Here is a 25,979-nt window from a genome sequence, read left to right as displayed (position 1 = left end):
ACTAAATCTCCCCCTTTAGAGCCGGTAAACCAATACACCAGTGGAACGCCGGGTATGCCTGTCCCCCCCTAGGCTCCAATGACGGAGCTATAATGATGCAAAACGAAAACCTGACCCAGAATATCGTCTCTTCACCGTTCACCTATAGCCAATGCTACGCCGTCTTCCAACGTAGACTCCCAAGATTACCATGAAGACGAGGAGTACGATAACAGGACGGAGGACCCACCAGACCCATACGGAAGCATCGATCGGTGCACTTGTTTCGAAAGTCAGACGGTGTGCTGGAAGAAGCGGACGTTCTATACGTTGGGCCGTGACCGGGACGTGACTTGGGAGCAAGAAACTAACAACTTATTGTTCCTGTTCATACCCTTCTGGCTTCGTCATCCCGTTGGTCTCGAAGAATCGAGACGTGCCTGCGGAGTTAGGGTTAGCTCAATCAAAAGTCCTTCTACGAGCGGTACTTACAGCTATAGCCATTCCAGTCAAAGTTGTCCTTGGGGTTGCAATGGCACTTGTGCTCCAGGCGATACTGCTCGCCGGTCGGGCAATGGGTGAAAGGGACGTGGTAGTATGCAATATCGTTGAAGAAATGGAGCTCCTCCTTCTTGAGCATCAACGCAGCGGCAATCGAGTGCACGGGTGCGTCGCCCCAGCGCTCATAGAAAAATCCACCAGCCTTGTCTAAGGAGTTGAAGTAGTCGATGTAGGCCTCCGAGCGGAGCCAGTTGAGGTTGCCAATCTCGAAGTTAGACCAGAAGTGGCAGTGATTATACGTCTTGCCATCGTCGTCGCTGAGGAACTTCATCGAATTGCCCTCCGCCACGTGCTGCGGGTAGGTAGCCGTGAAGTTCTTGACCGCATCCCACAGCGTCGGGATTGTTTCCACATATTCGTACAAACTCAGAACAAAGCTGTATTTCTTGTTGTTCTCAGACATGAACTTGAAGGTGTCGTAACCGATGTCGCAGTAGAGCTCAATGCTAGGCTCCACGCGCCAGTACCACTCGTAATCGAGCATCAACGGGTGGCGGAAGAAGAAGCCGGACTCGTAGCGGCACATGTGCCTGTAGCTGATAGAGTCACCGTAGATGATCTTCTTTTCTTTCATCTCCTCGCGAACCTTTGCGGCGCGGTCCTGGTCGATGAAGTCCGGGAACGACCAGTGCTCCTTCGGGATCTTGCCGTACTTTGTCTTACCAGATACCAATGCCGATGTGACCTTTTTAAACTCATCGTCGAAATCATCATCGTTGAGGAACACCCAGTCATAGTTGAACTTGCGGTTGAAGCGGTCCTCGACGTGGCGGATCGACTTGGCAATCTCCCAGATATCCGAATTGCGCGCGAGGGTTACGAAGGTCGCGTTCATGCGGTCGCCGGGTGCAGTAGCGGGTGGGAGCTTCTTGTTGTCGCTGGGTGTCGTCGTGGGCTTCGGCTGCTCCTGGCCCTCCTTGGGCGACTGAGGGCTCGTCTCTGCCTCATTCGCGCCATCGGGCTTGTAGGAGGGCCACTGCGCTGAGGGCACAGAGGAAGATGAGGATATAAAGAAGAGGAGGATTAGACACTGCCAGAGTCAGTCGAGTTCAACCAGGAGCCGCCAGATGAGCATACGATAAGCGCAAAAATGATGTAGCGGAGGTACCGCTGGTGGCCCGCCATTGCGCCACGAGGCTGCTGGTGGTGCGCGTCGAACCGCTGGCTCTTCTCGGGCTTCGTCTTGCCCTCCACCTTGCCGGCTGACGGGTGTTGCGGGCGGTGGCTCGAGTCTCGGGCGGGTCTATTTGATTTCTTGAGGCGACGTCGTCGGAGGCCCAGAGCGTAGGGAGCGGCCGGACGCGCGTGGCTGAAAGAGGGATGGCGACGGGCTACAATGTAACGAGTGAAAAGAGAGCACGGCGCTTGTGCATTAGAAGTAGCGCTGGAGTATGGAGATGGCGCAGAGGAAGGAGGCGTGGGGTGGAGGCAGTCACCAGAGCATGTGCGCGAAAAGGGGAAGGAAATGCTGCCGTTGCTTCGGTGGTGAGGCCAGCCCTGTGGTGGCGCAAGGACCGGGGCGCGCAGCTCCACGGCGGCCCTGGGAGCTGACGCATGCCACTATATTTCTACAAGACGCAATCAAGACGCGCAGCCGCAGTAGACTAGGCTCAGGCAAAGGGATTCTTGCGCTTTACCCTGCAGCCGAGACAGCACACTGACTGAGATCTGCCACCCGAATCCGTGGCCCGGCGCATTTGTTGTTTCTTGGGGCGTGGTGCGTAGTGCGGCAAGTGCCGCTCGGAACCAAGCACCAGCACCAGCAGCTCCACGAAACGACTCCACCACCACGACACTGCACTCCAGCACGGCGCTCCTCGTCCCGCTCGCTGTGGCGTTGCATATCTTCATTCCTAGCGTAGACCTGCGATCTCGGTGGAACGTGATCGTGCCGATGCGACCGCCGCCCTGCCTTTACCTTCGCTTCGCAGCACGTCACCATCGCCGATTATTTGATATCTGACCACAACGCCTCTACGATCTTTCCCACCGCGCACCATAGCACGCTCAAACTCGACCACCAACGCTAGACACTGCCCGCCATGTCGTTCTTCGGCTTTGACACGACGCACCCGAAGGACCGCGGTCACTCCACGGGCGCTCCCGGCTTCGGCCACCATGACGCCTTTGCCGGCCTGGGCGGAGGGGCAGCCGACGACGATGCGTATGTCAGATCGATCAAGCACAAGGAATCCTGCTAATACAATTACCCAGCATCGATTTCGAAGAGACATACGACGGTCTCGGCGAGCAGCTTGACGAGACAGATGACGCTTTCAACGATGACACGTTCGGCGGCGGCCCCGCGTCCCAGCAGACCATTGGCAAAGACTTCGACTTCGCCGGCCAGACCTCCAAGATAGCAAACACTCTGCAAGAAGAGCAGATGCTTTACCAGGCTCGCCAGCCCCCGCCGCCGCAGAAGCCTCCCGTCCCGCACGCCTCGAAGCCCAACAGGACTGGCTACGAGAGCTACCATGACCCGGATTACATCCCTCAATTAGAGGCGAGGGCCGATATCTGGGGCCTGAAGCCCAAGCAGCCCGCCGCTGCAAAACAGCCGGAGTCCCAGCCAGCTGTGCATGCTGCGCCGGGGAAGAGGATGATGAGCCTCGAAGAGGTCGAGGCCATGATGCGTGCTCAAACTCTCGGCCAACTACACGCTACCCCTCCCATGCAGCCTGCCCCAGCTCAAGCTGCGCCCGCACCAGCTCCTGCACCCCATCCACAGCAGATCCCACATGGCCAACCACAGTACCCTGGAATGCCCGGTCAATTTGTGCCTCAGATCCTACAGCGACCCCAGCAGCATCAGCCTCAAGCTCCAGCTACATCTAGACAACAGCCGGTTCATGTCGAACTCCCAGGCCATCCCGTTCGTGGCCAGGCCCCGCAGCCTGCGACCATTCTGCAGCGACAGAGACCAGCCAATGAACCTGTGGCCCAGCAACAGCGGCACGCGCCGCCCCATGCCCAGACACAGGGACAGTCCTCCCAGCCCAGACAAATCCTGCAGAATCCGAACCGCTTATCTGGTCATGGCCAGCCAATGGCACAGTCAGGTCAGATGGGTCCTCGTGGTTCCGTGCCAGGCCACACCAGAGGTCCATCGTTCCCAGGGATGGTCATCACTCACCCGGAGCAGCTCCTGGCGCTCTCAGCGGAAGAGCGCGCAGCTTATCTTGAGGAGGACGCCAAGCGTGCCAAGCGGAACCACAAGATTGCTCTGCTGGCCAAGGACAATGGATTGATGACCCCGCAGGACAAGAACTTCATTACCAGGATCCAACTGCAGCAGCTCATGTCGGCCACAGGCAACCTAGATGAGAAAAGTCCAGAGGCTGCTATCGCTGAAGATTTCTACTACCAGGTCTTCAGCCAGATGCGTGCTCCGCGACAGAACCCCAACCAGCCTGCGAACCAGTTTGCGCAAACTTATCTGTTCCAGACCAACAGCAGGTTCGGTCCACGCAGGCACGGACGTGGCGGCGACAATCATATGCAACGCATGGAGCAACAGGTTCAACGGGCGGTTGAAGCAGCAAAAGCCAAGCCAAAGGGGAAACAACTTGTCATTGAAGGCAGCCTTGGAAAGATTGCATTCAGCAACGCGAAGACTCCTAGACCTCTGTTGAACCTCAAGCGGCCGGAGACGGGTGACAAACATCCGAAACACCACAAGTCTTCTGTCGCCGACCGAAAAGAGACTCTTCGCAACATCGAATCGGTCTACATGACTCTGATGCACATGGAGGATCACGAGCGAGCCCTGCCTCCTCCTATTAACGAAGATAGCCCTCCGGAGGCGATCCAAAACCATATGGAATGGCGCAGCAAGATCGAGGCCTTGCACAAGAGACTTTGGCAAGCCATCAAGATCATGGAACCAATCAACCCTCAGTAAGTATCTGTACCACCTACAGCTTCGCTAGTGCTCACATAGCAGGTCCTCCACTCCGCACCCGTTCATCTCGATCCTCTCACATGCCAAGGGAAAGAAAGCCATTCCACGGATCTTCCGTCATATTGATGAGCAAGAGCGCATCACGGTTGTTACCATGATTGTTGTTCACCTCGACAACCTCTCCGTTGTTTCTCACGCTATTGCAACGCCAGAGGAGCCATTGACTGCCGCTATGCGCGAAGAAGTAGAGCTCTTCTCGCACACCGTCATGCCGCCTGTCTTCGCTCATATCTCTGAATCGCCACTCAACATTGTTATTGGCCTTCTTGGGTTGATTCTTGATCGGACGAACCTGCACATTGTGGTCCGCAGCAAGATTGGCATGACCTTGCTTACGATCCTCATTTCCCGCGCAGAGCTCTTGAAGCAATCGGCTCCCGAGATCGATGTGACCGACTGGGAGCAGTGGACAGAGCTCTACAACCGCTTGTTCGACACGGTCGAGCCTGTCTTGCCTTTGCTCTTCCCTGGCACCGTCAACGACACCGAGGATATGTATGTCTGGCAGTTCTTGGCTGCAATGGGCGTTGGTGCCAGTCCCGAGCAGCAGCAGAGACTTGTCATTGGGGTCAAGGACCGCGTTATGGAGACTGTCACCGTGAGCAAGGCGCTGCCAGCCGAGATGGCTGGAGCACGGCTGGCGAATGTCAACCTCTTCATGAGAGCTATTGGCTTGGACGTGGAATTGCTTGGTTGAAGCAACGCAATGACAGATGAGGTGAACGTTCCAAATCCGCTGCCCTCCGCTTTCAGAAGGGAGGATCAAGTAGCGCGGGGAAGGATTGCTATCGACCAAAGAAGCCGCTGCCGGTGCTTTGTGGCGGAGCATCGCAGCGCCATCTTGGTCGTTGCATAGCTAGGATGATGAAGAGGTCGTAGAGAGTTGAGGGCAGGCTAAATGGACGACTGTAGGTAGACAAGGCCGATGAACTCACCATTTGTTTGTGGAAGAGACGCTGGTGGGTGAGGAAATAGCGGAGGAGATTCCTGCATTATCATAGTCAACAACCAAAAGCTTTCTTGTCATTGCGCCCGTTCAGCGTTCGATGTGGCAACCAGCCCGCGTATTGGCGGACTAATTAGGTTCCAAAACAGAGACGGATGTTTAACGTCGGTCACGCGATGATGATGGATTGGAGGATGGTGGGTTGGCGAGCCTTTGTTTTAAGGTGATTTGATGCTCCGCACGGAGTGCTCGAGGCTCATCGTTTATGCCTCAGGCAAGTGAGTCCCGTGCCTTCCTTCACGTTGTCCGAGCATCGCGGCTTCCCGTCTGGTCCTCGTCTTCCCTCAACCCCACACTACTCACTTTCGGATATGAATTCTCCAGGCGCTTCACACTCTCATCACAAACCCACCAGTCAAATATTTGAGTTTCCCAATCTTATATCACACCTGCACACAGCTCGGATAGTGCCAACCGAAGCGCACAGCGTCTCTGCATCCAGCCTACCACTCCAACCACAGCCTCTCAACCCCGGGACCTCGACTTCCCATGCCCGGTTTGGCCGTTTGCCGAAACACTCACGAGAGCGCTCGAAACACGGGCTGGATGGATGGCGCCGAGGCTTGCGAGATCGTTTATAGACTGACATGGTGGAGCGGAGGGGCCCGCGGTCTACGCGAAACATGTTCCAGTGGTGGCTTGCGGGGTGGGGACGCCAGCACGAAGCTTGATTTGCTTGTCTCGACGCCTCTTCAAACAACGCGGCCGCCACTGCGGGCTGGCATGCTGGCAGAACGGGCGTTTCGCATTGCCAAGCGCCTGACGAGCTAAGTGGACGCATCCCAGTGCTGAAACTGCCAGCTTTCGTAAGCTCCCGCCGCAACGACAGGTCGAAGGCTCGACCGCGATCTCAGCAGGCTCCATCGCGTTGTCTTCGTTTTCAAAGACAGCCGCGATCAACTTTTGCTGACACCGAATCGCAAATGCGCTTTCTTCGTGCCGAAATGGCCTCAATCCGACATCCAACCGCTTGGTGGGCGCCGCAATGCTGAAACAGAGTTGCTAAGCTTCGTTGGCCCCTGTTTTATGCCCGCGCCAATCTTCTCCACAAATCTTCCGCTTCATCGACCAGGCTCAAGCACTACGCGTATGAGGCATTGAGCCTACGCAAAGTCCGTCGGCAGTACTTTCGTACAAGCCGTCCAATCAATGGGCGCCCCGAGGACAACACCGTCTCATTCTGGGAATCCGCTAACCTGTTTCCGTGCATTTTCTAGACTGAGACCTGATCGACTTACGAATACTCAGCCTGATCACCGCATGGATGGTCGCAATGGTGGCACACAAAGCTTCTGTTTGTGAGGGCTCGTGCCGCGCTGGTGTCGCCGCCTGGATCCACTCCAGTCTGGGAAGCAGGCTTAGCCCGCTCATATACTACTTGTCCGCATGGTCATGCATCGGCATCCGTCTAGGCCTGGAGTTTCATCGGGACGTCTCCTTCCCTTCCTTCTTTGCCATTTTTACATCTTCGTCTTCCTTCTTTTAACCAGCCCTGCCCCGCTCAGCGAGTGGTTTATCCTTCACCTTCAGGCCGAGCCTTTCTGTTCTTTTGAGAGAGTATTAGCACGTCGGCTATATTCTTCTCTTTCTTCATTCACTCCCTCCTTGCGTTCAGTATATTCAACAGACCATTTACCCTCTTTTCTCGACGAGCTTCGTAATCGTCCGGCTGCCGGTCAGCATTAGTCCACCATGGCAACACTCCGCCTCGTCTTCTTCGTCACTCTTTTGGCGGCTATAGTATTAGCTGCCCCAGCCTCGCAGAGGAGGACAATCCAGAAACGGTCCTTCAAGGTCCCGCGGAGTCTCAACCGGAACCATCCCCGGGGGCTCAATGGCGCCGATGCTATGAGGAAGGTTTTCATGAAGTACAACTTCAAGGGAGGCTTCATTTCCGCCTTCAAGAACGGAGAGAAGTTCGACGACTTCAGGGTGGCCGCCCAAAACGGCTCTGCTTCCAACAGCTCTGGCACTGTTGCTGCCAACCCAGAGGACAACGCCGCTCTGTTCCTGTCGCCCGTAGATATTGGTGGCCAGACCCTGAACCTCGACTTCGACTCTGGCTCATCGGACCTGTAAGTTCTACTTTCATTCTGACTGGAGCGAGCTAACTCTTGTCTAGCTGGGTCTTCAGCACCGATCTCCCGCAGCGAGCCATCGGACAACACACGGCCTTCGATGCTTCCAAGTCCGCCAACTTCAAGGTCATGCAGGGCGCACAGTTCTCCATCTCTTACGGCGATGGCTCCGGAGCTGCTGGCACTGTGGGCACGGACACTGTGACTATTGGCGGTGTCAGCGTTCAGAACCAGGCTGTTGAACTCGCCAATGCTGTGTCGCAGTCCTTCGTTCAGGACACCAACACTGACGGTCTTGTCGGGCTTGCCTTCTCTCAGCTCAACACCGGTAAGGAGCGCAGTTGATCTCCTGCCTTTAAAAAAAAAAATACTGACATGATGATAGTCAACGATGGCCAGCAGAAGACCCCACAGAAGACTTTCTTCGACAACGTAATGGGTGATCTGGACATGCCCGTCTTCACTGCAGACCTTGATCCTGATGGCACTGGTGTGTACGAGTTCGGCAAGATCGACGCGACGAAGTTTCAGGGCGAGATGGCATGGATTCCCGTCAACGCTTCATCCGGTTTCTGGCAGTTTGCCTCCACCAAGTTCGCTGTTGGCGACCAGGTGATGGACAACCCTACTGCGTCCGACGCAATTGCCGACACCGGAACCTCCCTCTTGCTCGTCGACCAAGCCGTCGCAGAGGCCTACTATTCTCAAGTCCAAGGCGCCCAGAACAACGCGCAAGTTGGTGGCTTTATCTATCCCTGCGACGCCCAGCTCCCCGACATGTCCGTTGCGATCGGCGACACTTATATGGCCAAGATCCCCGGCAACCAAATCACCTTTGCGGCCGTCGACCAGGCCAACACGACCTGCTTCGGTGGTGTGCAAGGCAATCAGGGTGCTGGTCTTCAGATTTTCGGAGACACTATGTTCAAAGCGCAGTTTGTGGCCTTCAACGGTGGCAACCAGTCGCTTGGATTCGGGGAGAAGCCCCCTGTTGCGTAGGGCTCGACGGATACCCTTGGGTGGTCGCTATGACCGGTTTCTTTTTTGAGCGGCAAGTGCCGATTGTTGATATGCTCGGCCTGAGGGAAGGTTCTGTACATAGTTTCTATTTGGGAATACGGTTATTTGGGGAAGACAGACAGGGAACGGCTTAACGACTGCCCACATGAAGATGATAAGAATAGATTCTATATCAACACTCACTCTCTTTCCCGCCCTTCGATTTATGCGTCTAGAGTCGTGCTTCGCCAAACTATTCCGCCCAACATGTCTCCGTCCGCGGAACGGTTGATGAAAGTGCGAAGCCTGTTCTTGACCCACCAGGCATGAAACTAACTCGTAATCCGTCGTATGACGGTCCACCACACACCCACACTCGTCGGACACCAATGAAACGTTTGATTCCTAAGCGCTGTAGGCCCTGCAGACGGGTTTAAGGGCCTCGTATTCGGCCTCGTACCGAATGAAACTAGAATGCGAGGCAATGCGTGCGAATATCGTTTCAATCTTGCTCTGTTCATCGTCCATGTATGGGCACGTGTGCCCAGAGACATGATGGGACCTCGGAAGACACGCTCTCACGTGATTAGGCCGAGTCGCGCTTTCCTCGGAACGCGAGCTCCACTTCATTGGTTTCGACCAGCACTTAATAGCCCGCCATCGCAAAGATCTTCGCGCGGCATTCTCGCTAATTATCAACAGCCCGCAGGCATGTGGCTACAGCATGGAGCTCAACCTTGAAGAGCAGGAACCCACCGTGCTGGAATACGCACGCTTCCATGGGCTCTGCAAAGACTACACACAGGACGAATTACTCCTCAGTGTCATTCAGGCTTCATCGGATGAAATTTTTGATTCAGATCTTCGGGATCCTGCAGATGCTCCTCCAGTCACTAACCCCGCCACTGAACTAACGAGAGAGCGATTAGCTGTCAGCAAAGAAGCTGTACTTCTGCTAAAGGCAGTCCACTCACTCCAGGAGCTTTCTGATGACGCGCATGCGATCGAGAATGGGAGAAAGCGCATCCTCGGCCTGAAGCAGGAAGTTCCGATTTTGTGCACCGACAACGACCTCGATCTACTGCATTTCGGAAGTATTGCGATCCCGAGCTTTAACGACGTGAGAATCCCACTTGAGCCAGTTGATGAAGAGAATGATGAAGGGTTTGAGTGGCCGTCGAAGTATTTTGCGTATCCGGCACAATGCAATGAGCGAGCGAGCGCTGAAAAGCTAGCCGTCTCAAGGGAGGTTCTCATCCATCTACAGGACGCCATAAGAGACTCATACACGCCCGAGGACTCAGACCAGATTAAAGCTGAAAGTCTCAACTACAACCTCGTAAGTAAGATGATGCTGTTGGAGAGCCGTTACTGAAGGCCGCAGAACACAGCAGCACAGCCTCTGACCCCGCCACTGTTACCTCTATCGCCGCCATTGACGCCATACATTCCCTCTTCTCCCGGAAATCGCCTCGAGCTTCTCTCAGAAGAATCGCATTCAACGGCTGCAGAGGCCAAAACACTTGAGCTGCAGATCATGGCAACTGATGCTCCTGTGCTTCATGGATCGGACGATGGCGACCTGATGTTGTTCGATATAGCCGAAGCATGGAATGACAGTACTATCTTCGATCAACCAACATTGCCGACCCCAAAGCGAAGGCTAGAGGACCTGCGGGTCGAGGGACCGCTTACGCCACCTATGTTCTTCGAGTCGCCGGCGAAGAAACTGAAATCGGTAACGTTCTCAGACATGCCTCAATATATCCCAGAACTGCCCTCGGACTATGAGAACGGCGATGATATTTTGAGCCCTGAGGATGACTTTGCCGGCTTCTACAGGGGAGCTGAAGCAGCAAAGGGAAGAGTCGAGCATGAGAGCCTCTCGGGCGCAGACACCACAAAGCGAGTTGATGCCCCCCGTGTCGATTTCGCTCTACCGGTGGCTCCTTGGGATGAATACAAACACAATCCCCGAATTCCCCAAGCTCAAGAGACAGCACTAGATGCACAGATGAAGCTGCTGCTCCAAGTAAAGCGAAATGATTTAAAGTCCGCTACAACGTGGCATGGAAATTCTAAGCTCGATAAAGTGTTGAATTGGGATCCCTTTCCCTTTCAGTCAGCAACGGTCACAATCGACGAAAAGCTCCACGGCGAAGAGAACCTAAGCAAAGTGCTTGCCGAATTGACTTTAGGCGAGATTGCCACTAGCTCGACGGATCTCTGGAAGAGGGACGGGCTCCGGCTTCTCGAAGATGAAGAAGACAGCGAGTACGAGCTAGAGCCGGTCGAGCTACAAGAACACAAAGATATGGAAGCATTAATCAGAAAACGAAAGCTGGAAATGGAAGAGGCGGTTTCTGACGCGGCTTTGAAGCGCAAGGATACACAGCCAGCAGAGTGGAAGCCCCCTCAACGTTTGGGATCCGGCCGCGAAAGCCTTGAGAGTCATCACTGGAACGGAGGAGCGCCACGGCTCCGCAAAGGTCCCAAAACTCGATCCAAGACAAGTGAGCCCCAGCACGAGAAACCCTCTCGAAGCAAAACTTCGGGAGCGCCGAATGAACTAGACAGAAGCCTCATGTTCGGTGGGAGATTCTCGGCGTCATCCGCTCTTGAGAACTTCATGGCTATGCACGGAGTGTCTGCAGAACCGGCTAAGGCAGCGGAAAATCGGGAGTCCGCCGCCACCCGACCTCCGGCTTCTTCAATGACAGTACCAGTCCGCTCAGCAGAGCAGTCATATGAAGCTCTATCCAGACCTTCCCACGCTTCTGAAGAAAAGCTGCCGAAACTCCCATCTTTACCTAAAGATTTACCGCCGTGTTCTTTCATTATCTCGTTAGCCTTTTCTCAGCAACGAAGCCTTACGAAACAATTAGAGAAGCTCTACCAGGACGCAGATTTGGTTGTCCGGGACTTCGATTTACCGCATTCAGCGTCCAGAGAAGCGGATCTGATCCTGTCCCCTTCGACTGGCCTGATCATTACGACGTTGCAGCAGATAAAACAACGCGCACTCCCTGGGCAGCCTGACACATCGCCAATCAAAGAGCGCATCTCCACCCTTCAGTATAGATATGAGAGGCTTGTGGTGATGGTCACTGACGGCCTCAGCCGAGAGGCGGAAGAGTATGGATCTGGTCGGCCGGTAGATCCGCGCGATCAAGCAGCAATATCGCAATTCGAGAGCTTTGCTTCTCGGATAGGAGGTGAAGTACTTGTAAGGTACGTGCCCGGTGGTGAACAGGCACTCGCTCGATCGATTGTCGGAGAGATGGCCAGATACGGGTTGCCCCATGGATCCAGAGATATTGGAGACATCAAGCCACTGCCGGGCGAGACTACCGTAGGTACTCTTCCATTATTCTCACCATGAACAACAAGCTAACACACCGTAGTGGGAGCTCTTCCTCCGTCGCGCGGGTCTCAACCCACTCGCCGCGCAAGTCATCCTCGCACTGCTGAAAGAAGATGTGGATTATCCGCTCACGCCCAGCTCTCCTCATTTCACTGGACAGGCCTCCGTAACCTTACCAGTCTTTGGTCTGCATCGTTTTCTGCTCATGTCGGATGAGCAGCGGGTGCAGAGCTTCCAGACCATGCTCGGTGGGAGCAGGATCTTGAAGAGGGTGAATGCGTTGCTGGATCAAGAGTGGGTTAGTGCGGCGCATGGCTTTCGGATGTGAGGGGTTTATGTGGGAGATGAGATGGTAGGATGTTCTGGGGGAAGCTATGGCAGGCTGTGGGATGTTTCGGGAAGATGGTGTTGTAGGTGACCATTCGGCTTTGGAGCATTTCATTCATTTGCCCACACTTGCAAATTCCCCTTCGCCCTCCCCGCCTCAAACCCTTCGCTACCCACTCCACACAGGCGGCCCCGGCGGCACATACCCCAACAGCCCCGTCTCCGGCCACTCATAGATGTGCTCTGGAACCCAGATCCCTGTGTCCCCCTCTCCATCAGTCACGGTCCAGCTGCACAACGATGACATAACTTACCGGGATCCGACAAATTATACGCCCCCGGAAACTTCACCAGCGGTCCCGGACTCCCTCCCCCCGGCCCCAGAACTTCAATCTGCGCACACGCGATGTAGAATTGCGTCGTGTTGAAGGCGGGACGCACGTAGAGATGTTCGACTCGCAGGATATATTTCCCTGGTGGTGTTGTGCGGGGAAGGATGAAGTTCATCTTTGGAGGGGTTAGATGGCTTAAGTGGCCAGGAACAGTGGAAATGGGGAATAGGGTGGGAAAGAGAGGAGGGAAAGTTACGCCAGTCTGGTCGCGCGTGAGCCAGTAGGAGTCGTTTTTGGGCCCGAGGTAAGCTATCTTAAACCACTCCGCGTCTCCCTCATACCCATCCAAATCATCTGTCGGCGACCTGCTTAAGTACGCTTGGCCGGGGCCGTTGTGGTAGATGATGTAAGGTTCGAGAGGCTGCGTGCGTCACGTTAGTATCTCCTTCAATTATCTCAACTGAACAATCATGTATAGGTGGGTACCTCGTCTGCACTCCGGCCTACTACGAAGCCCACTTCGTCGCCGGCGAGCACGGTGGCGGTTCTGGTGCCTGGGCCGGATGTTGCGGCGCCCCGGCCGCAGCGTATATTTGCGTCGTAGATGTCGTAGTAGGGCATGTATTGGTCTTGCGCTAGGGCGTCATCGGCGGCGAAGCCGGCCGTTATGTTGCTTGTGCATAGTCAGGATTGCTGCACCGGAAAGAATGGAGGGAGGGGTGTGACGGCATACCGAACGTATTCCCATTGCTCGGTCACAGTGTTGTTGAACATGAAACGGCTGAAAACATCTGTAATCCGCGTAGAACCGGGAGGTCAGCTTGCATGGGGGACGAGGTGTGCGTGAATGCATGCCATTGAAGGTAACGTACAGTGTGCATTCACGAGGCGCCAGGGACTGAAGAACCATAGCCAAGGCACCAAGAATAGAGGCCCGGAATGCATGGTGGAAGTGCCCGCCAGGGGTAGCCAAGTTTCTCGCATGGACACAGGGCGTTGAAGCAGCAGCAGAATCGGAGGAAGAGCGCGCGGGAGCGGATTAGTTTCAATGATGGTCCGCAGAGCTTTACCCGGCAGATAGATTACCGGACGAAACCTGAGTATGGGCAGTAATATGCATTCCTGTTATGACTGCGGAACAGCTTCTCTCAGGTTGCCATCACTATAATGTGCCGTGTGCTGTAGAAGGCGTTTGTTCTAGGCCTTATACATTACAGGGACGCAAAAGCTCGGTAAACCGAGTTGTGTGTCGTATTGCTCCATCGCAACAGTCGACGGTTTCATTACGATTGTCGCGCCATACTGATTTTGCAGAGCGTTTAAGGATGAGCGAGATAAGCTTTCGGGATATTCCTGGAGGATGAAGGCCAGTGGGTCGTCCCGAATGCTCAGTTGAGGTGAATGCATTGGCCATCTGCTTACTAACTAGCGTAGTAGTGCTAATTTAAGCCCGTCTTCTCCCATCCCACTAACACTCCTCCCTGTTGCCTCCCGATTCTTTGTGCCTACACCCCAACGCCCCTTTTAATTGTCGACTTTAAGTTCGTCACCTTGAACTCTGATGCAGCTGCGAATCTGAGTCAGCCCGTGTTCGGCACGTCAGATATAGATCCTCCCGACCGGGTAACCAAGAGTCTAGGCTTACTACATTAACTATGAGCGCTTAATGCTCCTCCCGCAGTGGTTCCTTGCATTTTAACCGAGACTGCTTAAACACCCGACTTGTACAGTACTGTTGGCGTCTTCTTTTTCCGTCGCATGTACATATACGGCATCGCTTTTGGCTACACGCGCGTTCGCTTGAGTAGTTAGGAGTTCCTTTGAGAATACAGGCTAGCTTACTTCCGAGTCCTAGGAGGTAGCTAGCCCCGCTATCGTGCGGAGATATGGGATATATTATAAGTGTCTGGATGCAGGAACCCGCGATCGTTTTGATGAGCTGAAATCAACGGCATGTAGTGATATAACCAGTGGTTCCCCACTATCTCTACGCTTTCGTCCCGCCGTTCCCTTCCGCTTTCGTATTTCGCAATGTCTGAACTCGAATCCCGGTTCGTCAAGCGTGGTCTATGGACAGACCTGGATAGGGGCTATGTGATGGGTAAAACTATCACGGCGGACACTCAGACCGGAGCATTCGTCATTGCGCTACTCGCCATCCTATCTTCTTTGGCGACGGCCCACTTGTGGCATCTTGTCACTTTCTTCATCCACCAGCTGCGAGCCAATGGACGACCCAGAGACGCGCTTTTCCGGCAGCAACAGGCCATCCTTCGAACACTGCCAACTCCCGGAGCGCTGATTGCCGACTCTCTTAAGCTCTTCTGGCACTGGAGGATCAAGGAGGGCACATGGTTAGCTTTGGCACGGCTATCGTTCTTGGTGGTTCTTGCCGGACTCTTCGTGGCTATGACGTGGGCCGCCAGTATCTTCTCCTCTCTTGTGGTCGATACATCGCATCTCCGTGTGCTTGTCGACAGTCCTTATTGCGGAGCCGTGAATCTGACATTCGAGACCATCAACGATATCGGGCTCTCGTATCTGACTGAGATTGTTTCGGTGGCTGAACCATTCGCTGAGGAGTGTTACTTGAATCACAATGAGTCGCTACCGGCACTGTGTGATGCCCGTAAGTAAAGTTTCTGTTTCTCAACTATCCCACTACGCAGACTGGCGCATGTACGACGTCGCGGAACTGTGGAGTAACTTAAATACACTTTCCCGGATGATTGCTAAGGCGCGCCTATAGTCATCCGTCCAAAGCAGCTGTTCACAATGGAGAACGTTAGTTGTCCTTGGGATCCCTCTATGTGTGCGGGTGGAGACAAGCCCGCCATCCGAATAGACTCTGGCCTCATCGACCTAAACGAATTCGGCCTCAACCTACCACCTCCGGATCGCGTCCAGTTTCGGAAGGCCACCACGTGCGCCGTCTTGCCCCTGGAGAATCGTACAACGATTATTCCCGCTTCTGAATTCCAGGAGTTGAACCGTGAAGCGCTCCCGGAGGAACAGCTTCTGCTCATGTTCTATGGAGATGTTCTGTACTATGAGTACTGGAAGAATGCTACGTTCCTGTGGTCGTTAGCCGCGGCTAATACAACCACAAAATTTGACTCACGGTAAGTGGCTGATAATGACTCTACAGAGCTCCTATGATTGACGGATGCCCACAACAGAGTGTCAAGCGCGGCTGGCTCCTCCGACTGGTACGAGTTCGGAAGCCAGATTGCACTCCCTGAGATGCAAGGAAACAATTCGGACATAGCATATAGGCTGATCGCGAAGAACTATGTCATGTATCGGGAGCCAAACGAGGATTTGGTCTTTTCTGCACACAAGACCAATCCTACTATTACGAATCTCGGGCAGAAAGGAGATCGATACTATTCCGACTTCCCAGTCTCAGTCGTCGCATGCGCTCAGCAGGTGAGTAGTCACGAGCGACTAGCCATTGAAGGAGATTGCTGAGCATGTCCATAGTACCAATACTGCGTCGCGCAAGAGAAAGGCCCGCCATTGTGCACCGAGTTCAGTGCGCTTCCTGGAAACCCGACCAAAGACAATTTCCCAACGGCGAGTGATGTCCAACTCGCCGCCTTACGAGTTCTCGTCACTTCAGGCGCTATGTTTGATCAGCTGTCTTCTAAAACCTTCGATGCCATGGGGGATAATTGGGACGGCGAAGTTATCTCTCTCCCAAATGACCAATGGCAACGAGAGGTTGTGCGATGGGAGGCAATCGCTTGGGCGGGCTTACAAGCTTTGCTCACCGACTTTGCCATTGGACCCAAGCATCGCGACCCAAATGCCGACTCGTATGTCAAGCAGGCGTCAACGCCTGGAGAGAAGCAGCTGTGTCAGTCGCAAAAGATGCAGAAGTCAGGAGGTTTCGTGTAAGTTACTACCATAATACCAATAGTGCGCCTCCATCAAATGCTTACGTTTCTCAGCAACATCAATGTCTTCGGCTTTGTGTTCATCATCGCCGTCTCATGCGTCGTCGTAACGCTCGACATCACACTACTCAAATTCCTCATCTTCATCAGCGAATTCCAGCGTCTCACACACCTGTCCGCTCGTCTTAATCGATGGACGCAAGAGGGAGTCCTGCAACTCCAACGCCGAGCTTACGAGGCGCATGGCAGAGGGGCATGGATGAACCTCGAAGAAGACGTTCCGTTGACTAGTGAGAAGGAAGTACTTGAAGACCTGCCTATGGAGTCGATACCTTTATCTAGTATATTCGTCGACTGCAAAGAGTCGAACAGTTCGAAGGATAGAAGCAGTTATGAGGAGGAATTCTCGCCTCGGCCGTTACCGTCTATGAAGACGTGGGCGACGCAGGATACAATTGTTTCTGTCGGTCAAAACTCACTGGCAGAATCCAAATCAAAGGGGTCTACCTGGCGGGAAGAGAAAGAGTAGGTTCTTGGACCTGAGAAGCTCAGGCGTTCGGCTGTATTGCCAGGACGCAACGCTGTTGGTCACGCCGATTACTCAGCACGGCAGTATGAAGACTTTGCCTCCTTCAGCCCCACTATACATGTTTCTTTAGAATATCAATTCGGATTAGTGAAGAAGCGTTCTTCCATCTCATCATGTACAGTCTGAAGTAAGCTCGGCTATGCGACGTCACGCCACCTGTGCTTTACCCCGCCATTCTTCCCATTTTACTGTCTACCTCTTGCAAAGCGACTATCACTGCTCGAACCTTGCGACAGGGGTGAATCCATCCTCTCGGGCTTATATCCTAACTTCCGTGTGCTCCATTTGCCTTTTTGAGACGAGCTCTTCGGTATCAGTAATCCCCGTGCTGTTTCGCGACCAGAGATTTCGCGGCCGAGAGATTATTCGCGCGATATTCCGTCCATCTATTGTTTATTTATTGAAACATCCATCGCCAACTGCAATTACTCTTCAGCCGAGTCGTCCAGTCACCTGTTGTGACTACCACGTCCTCGAAGATGGAATACCGCTACAACCTTGGGACCTTCCAGCGGAAAGTCAGCACCACAAATGCCGCCGCACAAGCTTGGTTTAACAGAGGCTTAGTGTGGAGCTATGCATTCCACCATGAGGAATCGGCGAGATGCTTTGAGAAAGCGATAGGAGAGGATCCGACTTTCGCTATGGCGTACTGGGGAGTAAGCTCACCCAACCCTGTATTGCAGCAATCCAGATGCTGATCCTTACAGCGTGCGTTTGCACTTGGGCCGAATTACAACAAGCCATGGGATCTATTCGACGAGACCGATCTGAAGAACACGCTGGAGCAAATCAATAACGCTAACACAAGAGCGAAGGAGCATGCTCAAGGCGTTACGGAACTCGAACGAGCTCTCATCGATGCGATACAATCCCGGGTACCCCAAGGTCTAGACCAAATTGCTTTCCGTGCTTGTAACGAAGCGTATGCGGAAGCCATGGCACTCGTCTACCAAAAGTATCCTCAAGATCTCGATATCGCGTCCCTGTACGCAGACTCGATCATGAATCTCTCCGCGTGGGATCTGTGGGACCTGAAAACGGGAGAACCTGCCCCTGGAGCTCGCTCACCGGAAGCCAAAGCGGTGCTTGATGCTGCCCTATCCCAAGACGGCGCATATAAACACCCAGGCATCCTGCATCTGTACATCCATCTAATGGAGATGTCGAAGACGCCTGAAATCGCTCTCGTCGCAGCAGATCATCTCCGGAACCTCATCCCTGACGCTGGGCACCTTGTCCACATGCCATCTCATCTTGATATCCTAGTCGGCGACTACCGGCGCGCTATCGCATCAAACGCAGACGCCTGTCTCGCGGACGAGAAGTACCTCGCGGAGCATGGAGGAGACAACTTCTATGCCTTCTACCGCCTCCACGACTATCATTCGCTCGTGTACGCTGCAATGTTTGCCGGGCAGTTCAAGACCTGCATCGACACAGTGACGCGCATGGAAGCCTCACTCCCCGAATCCCTTCTCCGAATCGAAAGTCCACCGATGGCAGACTGGCTCGAGAATTTTGTCTCAGTGCGCATCCACGTTCTAGTGCGTTTCGGCCGGTGGAAGGATCTGCTTGCGCTCGAGTTACCAAAAGACGAGGAACTGTACTGTGTTACAACGGCTATGATACACTATGGCAAGGGCATAGCGTACGCAGCAACAGGAGATGTCAAGAAGGGAGCGGAAGAGCGAGAGTTGCTCTGGGCCGCCGTGGATCGCGTCCCTTCTGCCCGCATCGCCGGTGACTTCCCGAACAAGAGCAACGTTGTATTGCAAGTCGCCAAAGCCATGCTCGACGGAGAACTAGAATACCGCAAGGGCAACTATGAAGCTGCATTCTCGCACATCTGCACAGCAATCGAGCGTGACGACGCACTTAACTACGCCGAGCCGTGGCCATGGATGATGCCGACCCGCCATGCATACGCTGCCTTGATGATGGAGCAGGGAAACGTTGAAGAGGCTACGCACGCATTGACAGCGGACTTAGGGTTCGATGAGACGCTGCCGAGAGCTAGACAACACCCGAACAATGTGTGGGCGCTGCATGGATATCACGAGTGCCTAGTAAAATTGGGAAGAAAGGACGAGGCTGGAATTGTGATGCAGCAGTTGAGGCTGGCACAGGCGGTTGCTGATGTGCCTGTGAAGGCGGCTTGTTATTGTCGGACGTCGTGCTGTGGACCCTAAGCAAAGACTGCAAGATGCGCGTCAAGAGCACCTGGAAAGATGGGAATCGATCAGCATCAACTACCTAGGTATGATGGGTAATGGACAATTCAGAATGTGAATTGTCTCGCATCTCTGAGATCGGGCAGCATCGCCGTTAACGATGTGATGCTGTCTTCGGCTCACTTGCATATCTTCCTCCTAGTCACGAAGACGGACCGACCGGTTCCTCCCCTTTCCTGTTGATCAAAGAGATGAACTGAAGATCCAAGGCATCCCGATTGATAGATTGCAGATCATTGATGCCTTGCTCATAACTCAAGCCCCAAACCTTGGCTTTTCCGGCCCAACTTTGGACCTGAAGGCCACCGGCGTTATATAGCCGGGGTCGCGAACGTACAGCTAGAACTAATGGAATTTTCCGTCATTGGTGCATTGCGCAATACAGAAACCTACCACATAGAACCCTAGGAATGTCAAGAGATTTGGACGTTTGGTCTCGACTCGGGGGCAAGACGGACCGATATAGGTCCGGGAAATGGAAACTTCCGTCATGGTATCAGGATTTCTTTCATTATTGACATCGGCCCGCGGCGCTCCCTATATCTCGTCGCCCCGGCCTCAGATGTCCCGTTCAACGCTGTTTAACAATAATGTGCGTGAACAGCGCCCTCAAGAAAGCCGTTACTTCCAGATCGTCCTTGTCTCCTGAGCTCCCTAACCCCGCATTTCGCAGAATCCCATCCAATCCCTTTTCACACCCCTCGGTCATGCCTCGGTGCTTTCCCAAATATTGTTGAACGATCCCATTGATCAGCAGGATCGCCACGTGGGCCCATCACAAAACTATTCACGGGTTATACTGCATTAGGGCTAGCGCGGTGTTTCATCCATCGACGGCGTCGGCCGCGTCGGAGCTTGTCAACCCAAGAGAGGTTTAACTTCGGATGCAGCACCAGAAAGCGGGATGAACCGTTCAGGAACCTCAAGCCACGTCGCCGATGTCACGCTGGCTGATGGTGTTAGGATGCGTTTTTCACAAATGCCGATGTGGGTCGGACTGTCGGTGTGCGCCACCATGCCCAGGCGATGGCTTACAGAACCAAGCGAAACACAGTTTGACGGCTTCTTGATGTCTTTCTAGATGCAGTTGGGTCTTTCAACTAGGACTGTCCATCTGAGCAGAGACCAAGGAGCGTAGGCAGGTAAAGGCCTCTGAACAAGAGCTCTAGTCTTTGAGTATCAAAAGATCGCCCCTTTCTTCCTCCCCGGTTTCTTCCGTGGATTAAGCATGTCAAGCCGTCCCGTTCATGCAATGGCATCCCGCGGAGGAGAACTCCTGCACCCCTACCGTTTCCCCTTACGTAGATGCCGGCCATCCTTCCCCTTTCGCTCCCATCCAGGCCTGAACCCCAAAACTTACTCAGGGCCCATGTGCATAGTACAGTAGGTCGCGGGCCTTTGCCATGCCTGCAGCCTCCCTGCATGGCGAGCACGCGTCCTGGGCACGGCGGCGTGATGGGATTTTCGAGGATTTGAGGCTCTGCTTCCCCACACTCTCCTCTGCTTTTGAGAACCTTTTTGGAGAGCTGTTCCTTGAGTTCGGCTCGGTTCTCAACCGTCTCTCCGGTTCCCTTCGCTGTTGTCCAGCTCACGATGGTGGAGAATCGAGGGCCGCAATTACAGGCGGTATGTATACGAACCTCTCACCAAGAATGAGGTGATGCAATGCTAACGAACACAGGTATGCGCGACGTTCGTTTCCATGGCCTTCGTGGCTACCGTACTCCGTATTTACGTCCGACTCCGCATCGTGAGGAATTTTGGTTGGGATGATGCTTGGATGGTATCCGCTATAGTAGGCATTTCCCCCGAGATCCTCTCTAGGCGCTTTTCCGTATTGACTTTCACAGCTTACCCATATCATGTTCGCGACATGTTCAATATCCGGCGTACACTATGGCACCGGACGCCACATGAAAGACCTCACCGAAGAAGGCATCTACAAAGCCCTCCGAGTGCGTTCTTCCATCTCCACTCGCCCTCTTCCCAACTAACTCTCTCCCAGTACTGGTGGCTCTGCTACGTTGCCTACTGTCTCACCATGATCGCGGCCAAAATCTCCATCGGCCTCTTCCTTCTCCGCGTCACTGTTCAAAAAGTCCACCGATGGATCATCCTCATCGTTATGGGCCTTACAGTCCTCACCGGCATCGTATTCTTCTTCGTCACGCTTCTGCAATGCAAGCCTGTGTCCTACTTCTGGGACAAGTCCATCGTCGGAGGCTCGTGTGTCAACGTCTATGTCATCATTGGCTTGACGTACTTGTACAGTGTGATATCGGGTGTATGCGACTTCACATTTGGAATCTTGCCAGTGTTTTTGGTGTGGAATCTGAATATGTCGAAGCGGAGCAAGATTATGCTGGTTCCCATCTTGAGTATGGCTTGCGTGTAAGTTCCCCCGCAGAGCTTCCCTCATCAAAGCCGTCACTGAGCTAATCTTCGGTTTAGTGCGAGCACAGCGGTCATAGTCCGTATGGCATACGTCATGGACTTCCGAAGCGACGATTTCCTTTACAAAACTGTCGACATAGCCATCTGGTCCGACATCGAGCAAGGCCTCGCCATCACCGCCGGAAGTCTGGCCACCCTGCGCCCCCTCTACCGCATCGTAGCGCAACGGCTAGGCTTGACAGAATCCGCAACGAACCAGAAGGCCTCCGAAAAGAATAGCCGAGAATGGTATCGTCAATCATCCAGCAACAAGCGTAAGCGGAGTGGACCGTTCAGTCTCGTGACGTTGACACGGCCCGACAAAACAGCGCATGGTCGAGATTCAGACGAAGAGTATGGAATGGGCAATCTGCAGCCGATTCAGTTGCGAGATGATCTGATCGAGGAGAATCCGCAGGAGAAAGGATACAATTCCTGGAGAATCCAGGTCGGTAGCGGAGATGGGAGTGAAGAAGAACTGAACAAGGACGGGCTGGGTGGCATCACGCGGCAGACGGATATCTCATGGGAGTCGGCTCAACATGAAAAATCGTAACTCAGTCAAAAGAATTGAAGCCGAGCTAGGTGTGAGGTGGGAAAAGGTCTTTTTGCTTGGATACACATTTGGGAGGATTCTGTGAGCGTTCGGATACCCTGTAAGCTCTAATATTATTAGGAAATCGTACATGTGATACGAAATCGTGAGGAGGCTAACGGGAACTCGACTGATACTTAGCTCGCAGCATTTCCTCCACCTGTATGTCTTCGAGCTTCCTCTTGTCCATTCCTCCGGCCTGCGCATCTGGACCTCGAACTGCTCCGTTACTTTCGCCATGAAACCGTTCACTGCGTGCCGGCTGCTCAGTCTTCGGACTATTATACCCGCTTCCCGGACCATTGGCCTCATTCCTCTGAATTCTCTGGTTGTTGAAGACCTTCCTGGTTGGCAATAGATTGCCATGGTATGGTTTCTGTGTATCGATTGCATCCTTATCGACTTTCCATATACCTCCAGCTGGATCGACGGTGAAGGAGTCCTTGCCTGCCGCGGACAGCTTCTCAAGAAGCGGGTCGTTGGTCTGTCTCCGGTAAAAAACTCGTTGCCATTTTTCTCCACGCGCTTCTTCGTCTCGACGCATCTGCCGCTGGCCCGTTTCCACGTCCGATTTGGCATCGGTGGTACCCTTCATGTCGCCTCTGCCTAGTGCATCAATAACCCCACCCCAGGCTTTCCGTGACTCCCACGGATCTTGATCTGATAGGTCTGCGACGGTGATGGGTATTGACTTTTCCATATTAATGTTGAGTGTGTCGATTTCTTCTACGGTCCTTGCATTCTGAATGTTGAAGCTCCCATTCCACTGTCCTTTGGCCGTGTATAGGTCGTCTGAAGAAGCGTCTGCTCTATATAAACGAGCCTCGAAGCCGTTCTTACTGCCTCCACCCAACAGCCCCTTCCCTTCGAACTTGATCTCGGAAACCAACGCTGTCGGCGAGACAATGCAGTAATTTCCGACCAACTCGGGATACGGTGTCCCGCTTATGATTCCCTTCACTTTCACATTGGGCACCGGAATCAGATAGTCCTCCTTGTAGTGATCAATATGCAGAATTGCATACCCCTTCTGTTTAATATTAACACTCCCCGAGAACGTTATCTCTTGTTGCGTGAATCCTTCTGCCCGGATACCCTGCCTATCGTTCCATAGGTAGCAGGCTGTCACTGGCGGGTGGTGACTGACTTGTTCCGATATCAGTTTCGTTTCGCCGATACCGTCATCATGGAAGCCGCCCAAGAATAACTCTCCGAGAAATGCGTTGAGAGGCTTCTTACTATCTTGTTCTTTGCGCCCTGCGTACTGCTGATTTCGCAATGACCCTAGGAACCACTTTAGAATTAATAGGGCTCTTTTCTCCGCGTCAGCCTCTAGAGCCTGTGCTACGAACAATGACAGATGATCGGCCCAATACTGCGGTAGTTCGACCGTGGAATGTTCTGCAAGAACGAAAGGAGGTGCAGTGATGTTGCTCAAATCGCCTTGTATGGTCGCGATGGAAGCGAGAAACTCCTTCAATGTGGAACGATTGGATGCAATAGAACCAGACATGTCTTTGAATTCCGTGGGTACAATTCTGGAAATCTCGAAGTGTTGAAGAAAAAGATCATAGAGGGTCTTTGTGAGCCATGCCAAGCGTGTTTAAAGCCATGACGGCGCTGCCACGCGTTGATCTTAAGGCTGAGACCCGCTTTCCAGGCCACTTGGGCCTCTGGCAAACTAGGAGAAGAAGGTGGCGATAGGTCAGCGAACTGTTTTGCTTTGCTGCACAGTCCCGTCATTGGAGGTATCTAGAACGCGAAGTGCCTGGATCAGACGTGTCAAATAGCAAGGTATCGGTCTGTCCGGAGATACCGGAGCATTCTCTATTGAACCCCTAGTCTGTTGTTAGTCACACCGAGGAGTATAGAGAGTAGCGATCTGCTAACGGTCGTAAAGTCGAGAAGATGCGAAGAGGAGAACGAATGGAGGTGCGCCAGGAACGAGAGGTGTGAGGACGCTAACCGAAAAAGAACTAATCGAATCGAGCAGCCAGGCAGCCACGCTCGTCCTCCTCACTTCACCATCCTCAACACCTTACATGCCGCCGATTTAGTGTCTCCGCCTCCCAATTGTACATTGACTGGTGCTCATTGACCGAAGTCCTTCCAATTCTCGCCATCGTAGTACCGGTCCATCTTGTCTGGATGCCTCTGCCATCCGAGGATGGCATCTTCCATCTGTCCCCATGGCCCTTGGACCCATACCCAGGTCGAGCCATTTTGGTAATACCAGCGGGTATGCTCCTTGCTCCATTTGAACTCTGGCAGAGTTGGGGCTGGATAATCGGAGGGACCTGCAGCAATATCTATTTCGGAACCCGAATTATTGAGAAGTTGCCTTCACGCTACTCAGCATGGACCCTTCTCATGAGCTTGGAATGTTGGAACAGGATACTCACGGGCCACTTCCAAGTAAAACCATGTTGTTCCAGTCATCAGATGTCAGCCCCGAGAAGTCCTGCTTTCCCTCCTCGAAAGGTACTGGCACAGGATTGTCAACTTGCAGCTTCTTGTTGTGAGGTGTCCAAGCGAAGCCGTAAGGATTCGTCCACGGTTTGACAGCCGATACGGTGAAATCGGAATCGGTCTCTACCACCACAGCCGCCCTAACTATTCTAGGGACCCCGGCTTTCGCACGACCATCTTCTTCCATCTGGAAAGAAAGCGCGTCCTGTCGCGTACTCCCTTTCTGGAGTTTCCGATGGCCTTGAACTTTTCCGGAGTGTAATTGGGTCCACGAGGATTGGCGATTTGCGCCGATAGTGGCCTCGACACCTTGGATGGTTGGGACGCTCACGGCTACCTGCCCATTTGTGCTGTTGACGTGTTCCTCCTTCGTGGGCTCCGATTCGAGGCGCACAGGACCGTAGTTTTTGATCTCCGGATTTTCGCCGTCGGTGGCAGAGAAAAGCAACTCGATTCTTGCTTCACGGAACCTCTGGTCTCTGCCATACCGGAAGTCGACCTGGAAGCGAAGGAGACACGCGTTCTTCGTACCAAGCTTTCCCCATTCGTGGTCAGTTAGACTGACTGTCACTGATCTTTGATCGCCGTCGGGGCGGTCAAAGAGTACCGGCATCTTCGATTGATTTTAGTCGACTTTCCCGATTCACCGCTCTTCGGGGGTTAAAAGTGATCGAGACACATTAAATAGGGTCTTCGAAAGTTCATGGGCATTGAAGGATTGTGGGGGCCGTTTCACCATACCCAGGCTTAGCAGCTCGGCTGTCTGCGAAGCTAAGAAGATTTGGGAACAGAAGGATTCATACATCACCCACTAACCTCTTCTAGGGAATCATGCGATGTGCGGGACCTCGCGGAGTCATCTTCATGGAAAACACGAGCCACCAGGCTGAGCGCTCCCTCCTGTAGTAGGGGATTCTCCTAGTTTAAGGGCTCGCCGTATAGAAAACATTGCTCGTGTAGCTGACTACACGTGCGATTCTACGCACCTGCGAGGCTTCTGGGGCAGCTGTTACGTACTTTGTCATATCTGGAGAATTCCGCACTGTAAGAGCTCCCACACCAACACGCCATTGCATCCTCAGCTCCATGGCCGTCCTGCTTTGAGGGCCCGCACCTTGTTAATATTCGGATATATGAGGACTGCTAGGCC

At 53.6% G+C, this 25,979-nt stretch overlaps 10 protein-coding genes across 10 annotated transcripts; 6 read left to right on the top strand and 4 right to left on the bottom strand.

The window, feature by feature from the left end:
* Positions 1 to 139: 139 nt before the first annotated feature.
* On the bottom strand, positions 140 to 1,948 carry BU26DRAFT_456289 (glycosyltransferase family 15 protein). The gene is made up of 3 exons (XM_033824907.1): positions 1,618 to 1,948; positions 472 to 1,570; positions 140 to 419 (listed from the first exon to the last, which is right to left on the bottom strand). The coding sequence occupies exons 1-3, from the start codon at positions 1,663 to 1,665 to the stop codon at positions 355 to 357; spliced, it is 1,212 nt and encodes a 403-aa protein (XP_033683699.1). The 5' UTR covers positions 1,666 to 1,948; the 3' UTR covers positions 140 to 354.
* Positions 1,949 to 2,158: 210 nt separating this feature from the next.
* BU26DRAFT_483637 (topoisomerase II-associated protein PAT1) lies at positions 2,159 to 5,604 on the top strand. Its single transcript, XM_033825824.1, has 3 exons — positions 2,159 to 2,704; positions 2,755 to 4,440; positions 4,487 to 5,604. The coding sequence occupies exons 1-3, from the start codon at positions 2,583 to 2,585 to the stop codon at positions 5,199 to 5,201; spliced, it is 2,523 nt and encodes an 840-aa protein (XP_033683698.1). The 5' UTR covers positions 2,159 to 2,582; the 3' UTR covers positions 5,202 to 5,604.
* A 1,598-nt stretch (positions 5,605 to 7,202) lies between these two features.
* BU26DRAFT_426338 (acid protease) lies at positions 7,203 to 8,587 on the top strand (the record flags this gene model as incomplete). Its single annotated transcript, XM_033823665.1, has 3 exons — positions 7,203 to 7,585; positions 7,633 to 7,916; positions 7,974 to 8,587. 3 exons carry the CDS (start codon positions 7,203 to 7,205, stop codon positions 8,585 to 8,587), a joined length of 1,281 nt encoding a protein of 426 aa, XP_033683697.1.
* A 724-nt stretch (positions 8,588 to 9,311) lies between these two features.
* BU26DRAFT_604681 (uncharacterized protein) lies at positions 9,312 to 12,583 on the top strand (the record flags this gene model as incomplete). Its single annotated transcript, XM_033835541.1, has 3 exons — positions 9,312 to 9,926; positions 9,972 to 11,939; positions 11,992 to 12,583. 3 exons carry the CDS (start codon positions 9,312 to 9,314, stop codon positions 12,277 to 12,279), a joined length of 2,871 nt encoding a protein of 956 aa, XP_033683696.1. The 3' UTR covers positions 12,280 to 12,583.
* BU26DRAFT_304183 (lytic polysaccharide monooxygenase) lies at positions 12,419 to 13,560 on the bottom strand. The gene is made up of 4 exons (XM_033821830.1): positions 13,344 to 13,560; positions 13,097 to 13,283; positions 12,867 to 13,031; positions 12,419 to 12,785 (listed from the first exon to the last, which is right to left on the bottom strand). The coding sequence occupies exons 1-4, from the start codon at positions 13,382 to 13,384 to the stop codon at positions 12,558 to 12,560; spliced, it is 621 nt and encodes a 206-aa protein (XP_033683695.1). The 5' UTR covers positions 13,385 to 13,560; the 3' UTR covers positions 12,419 to 12,557.
* A 1,081-nt stretch (positions 13,561 to 14,641) lies between these two features.
* On the top strand, positions 14,642 to 17,038 carry BU26DRAFT_483629 (uncharacterized protein; the record flags this gene model as incomplete). The annotated part of the gene is made up of 5 exons (XM_033825823.1): positions 14,642 to 15,239; positions 15,360 to 15,732; positions 15,799 to 16,039; positions 16,142 to 16,506; positions 16,564 to 17,038. The coding sequence occupies 5 exons, from the start codon at positions 14,642 to 14,644 to the stop codon at positions 17,036 to 17,038; spliced, it is 2,052 nt and encodes a 683-aa protein (XP_033683694.1).
* A 311-nt stretch (positions 17,039 to 17,349) lies between these two features.
* On the top strand, positions 17,350 to 19,672 carry BU26DRAFT_518908 (uncharacterized protein). Its single transcript, XM_033828916.1, has 2 exons — positions 17,350 to 17,757; positions 17,809 to 19,672. Exons 1-2 carry the CDS (start codon positions 17,578 to 17,580, stop codon positions 19,288 to 19,290), a joined length of 1,662 nt encoding a protein of 553 aa, XP_033683693.1. The 5' UTR covers positions 17,350 to 17,577; the 3' UTR covers positions 19,291 to 19,672.
* Positions 19,673 to 20,669: 997 nt separating this feature from the next.
* On the top strand, positions 20,670 to 22,334 carry BU26DRAFT_304115 (uncharacterized protein). The gene is made up of 5 exons (XM_033821829.1): positions 20,670 to 20,958; positions 21,014 to 21,127; positions 21,183 to 21,287; positions 21,338 to 21,723; positions 21,784 to 22,334. The coding sequence occupies exons 1-5, from the start codon at positions 20,926 to 20,928 to the stop codon at positions 22,319 to 22,321; spliced, it is 1,176 nt and encodes a 391-aa protein (XP_033683692.1). The 5' UTR covers positions 20,670 to 20,925; the 3' UTR covers positions 22,322 to 22,334.
* A 141-nt stretch (positions 22,335 to 22,475) lies between these two features.
* BU26DRAFT_483620 (Oxysterol-binding protein) lies at positions 22,476 to 23,873 on the bottom strand (the record flags this gene model as incomplete). Its single annotated transcript, XM_033825822.1, has 1 exon — positions 22,476 to 23,873. One exon carries the CDS (start codon positions 23,871 to 23,873, stop codon positions 22,476 to 22,478), a length of 1,398 nt encoding a protein of 465 aa, XP_033683691.1.
* Positions 23,874 to 24,141: 268 nt separating this feature from the next.
* Positions 24,142 to 25,529, bottom strand: BU26DRAFT_604675 (uncharacterized protein). Its single transcript, XM_033835540.1, has 2 exons — positions 24,763 to 25,529; positions 24,142 to 24,701 (listed from the first exon to the last, which is right to left on the bottom strand). Exons 1-2 carry the CDS (start codon positions 25,440 to 25,442, stop codon positions 24,452 to 24,454), a joined length of 930 nt encoding a protein of 309 aa, XP_033683690.1. The 5' UTR covers positions 25,443 to 25,529; the 3' UTR covers positions 24,142 to 24,451.
* Between the last annotated feature and the right edge of the window lie 450 nt (positions 25,530 to 25,979).

This window comes from Trematosphaeria pertusa, assembly GCF_010094035.1.
Source record: "Trematosphaeria pertusa strain CBS 122368 unplaced genomic scaffold BU26scaffold_7, whole genome shotgun sequence".
NCBI lineage: Eukaryota > Fungi > Ascomycota > Dothideomycetes > Pleosporales > Trematosphaeriaceae > Trematosphaeria > Trematosphaeria pertusa.
Note: the sequence above shows the minus strand (reverse complement) of the source record. Positions and strands in the feature narration are given on the sequence as shown.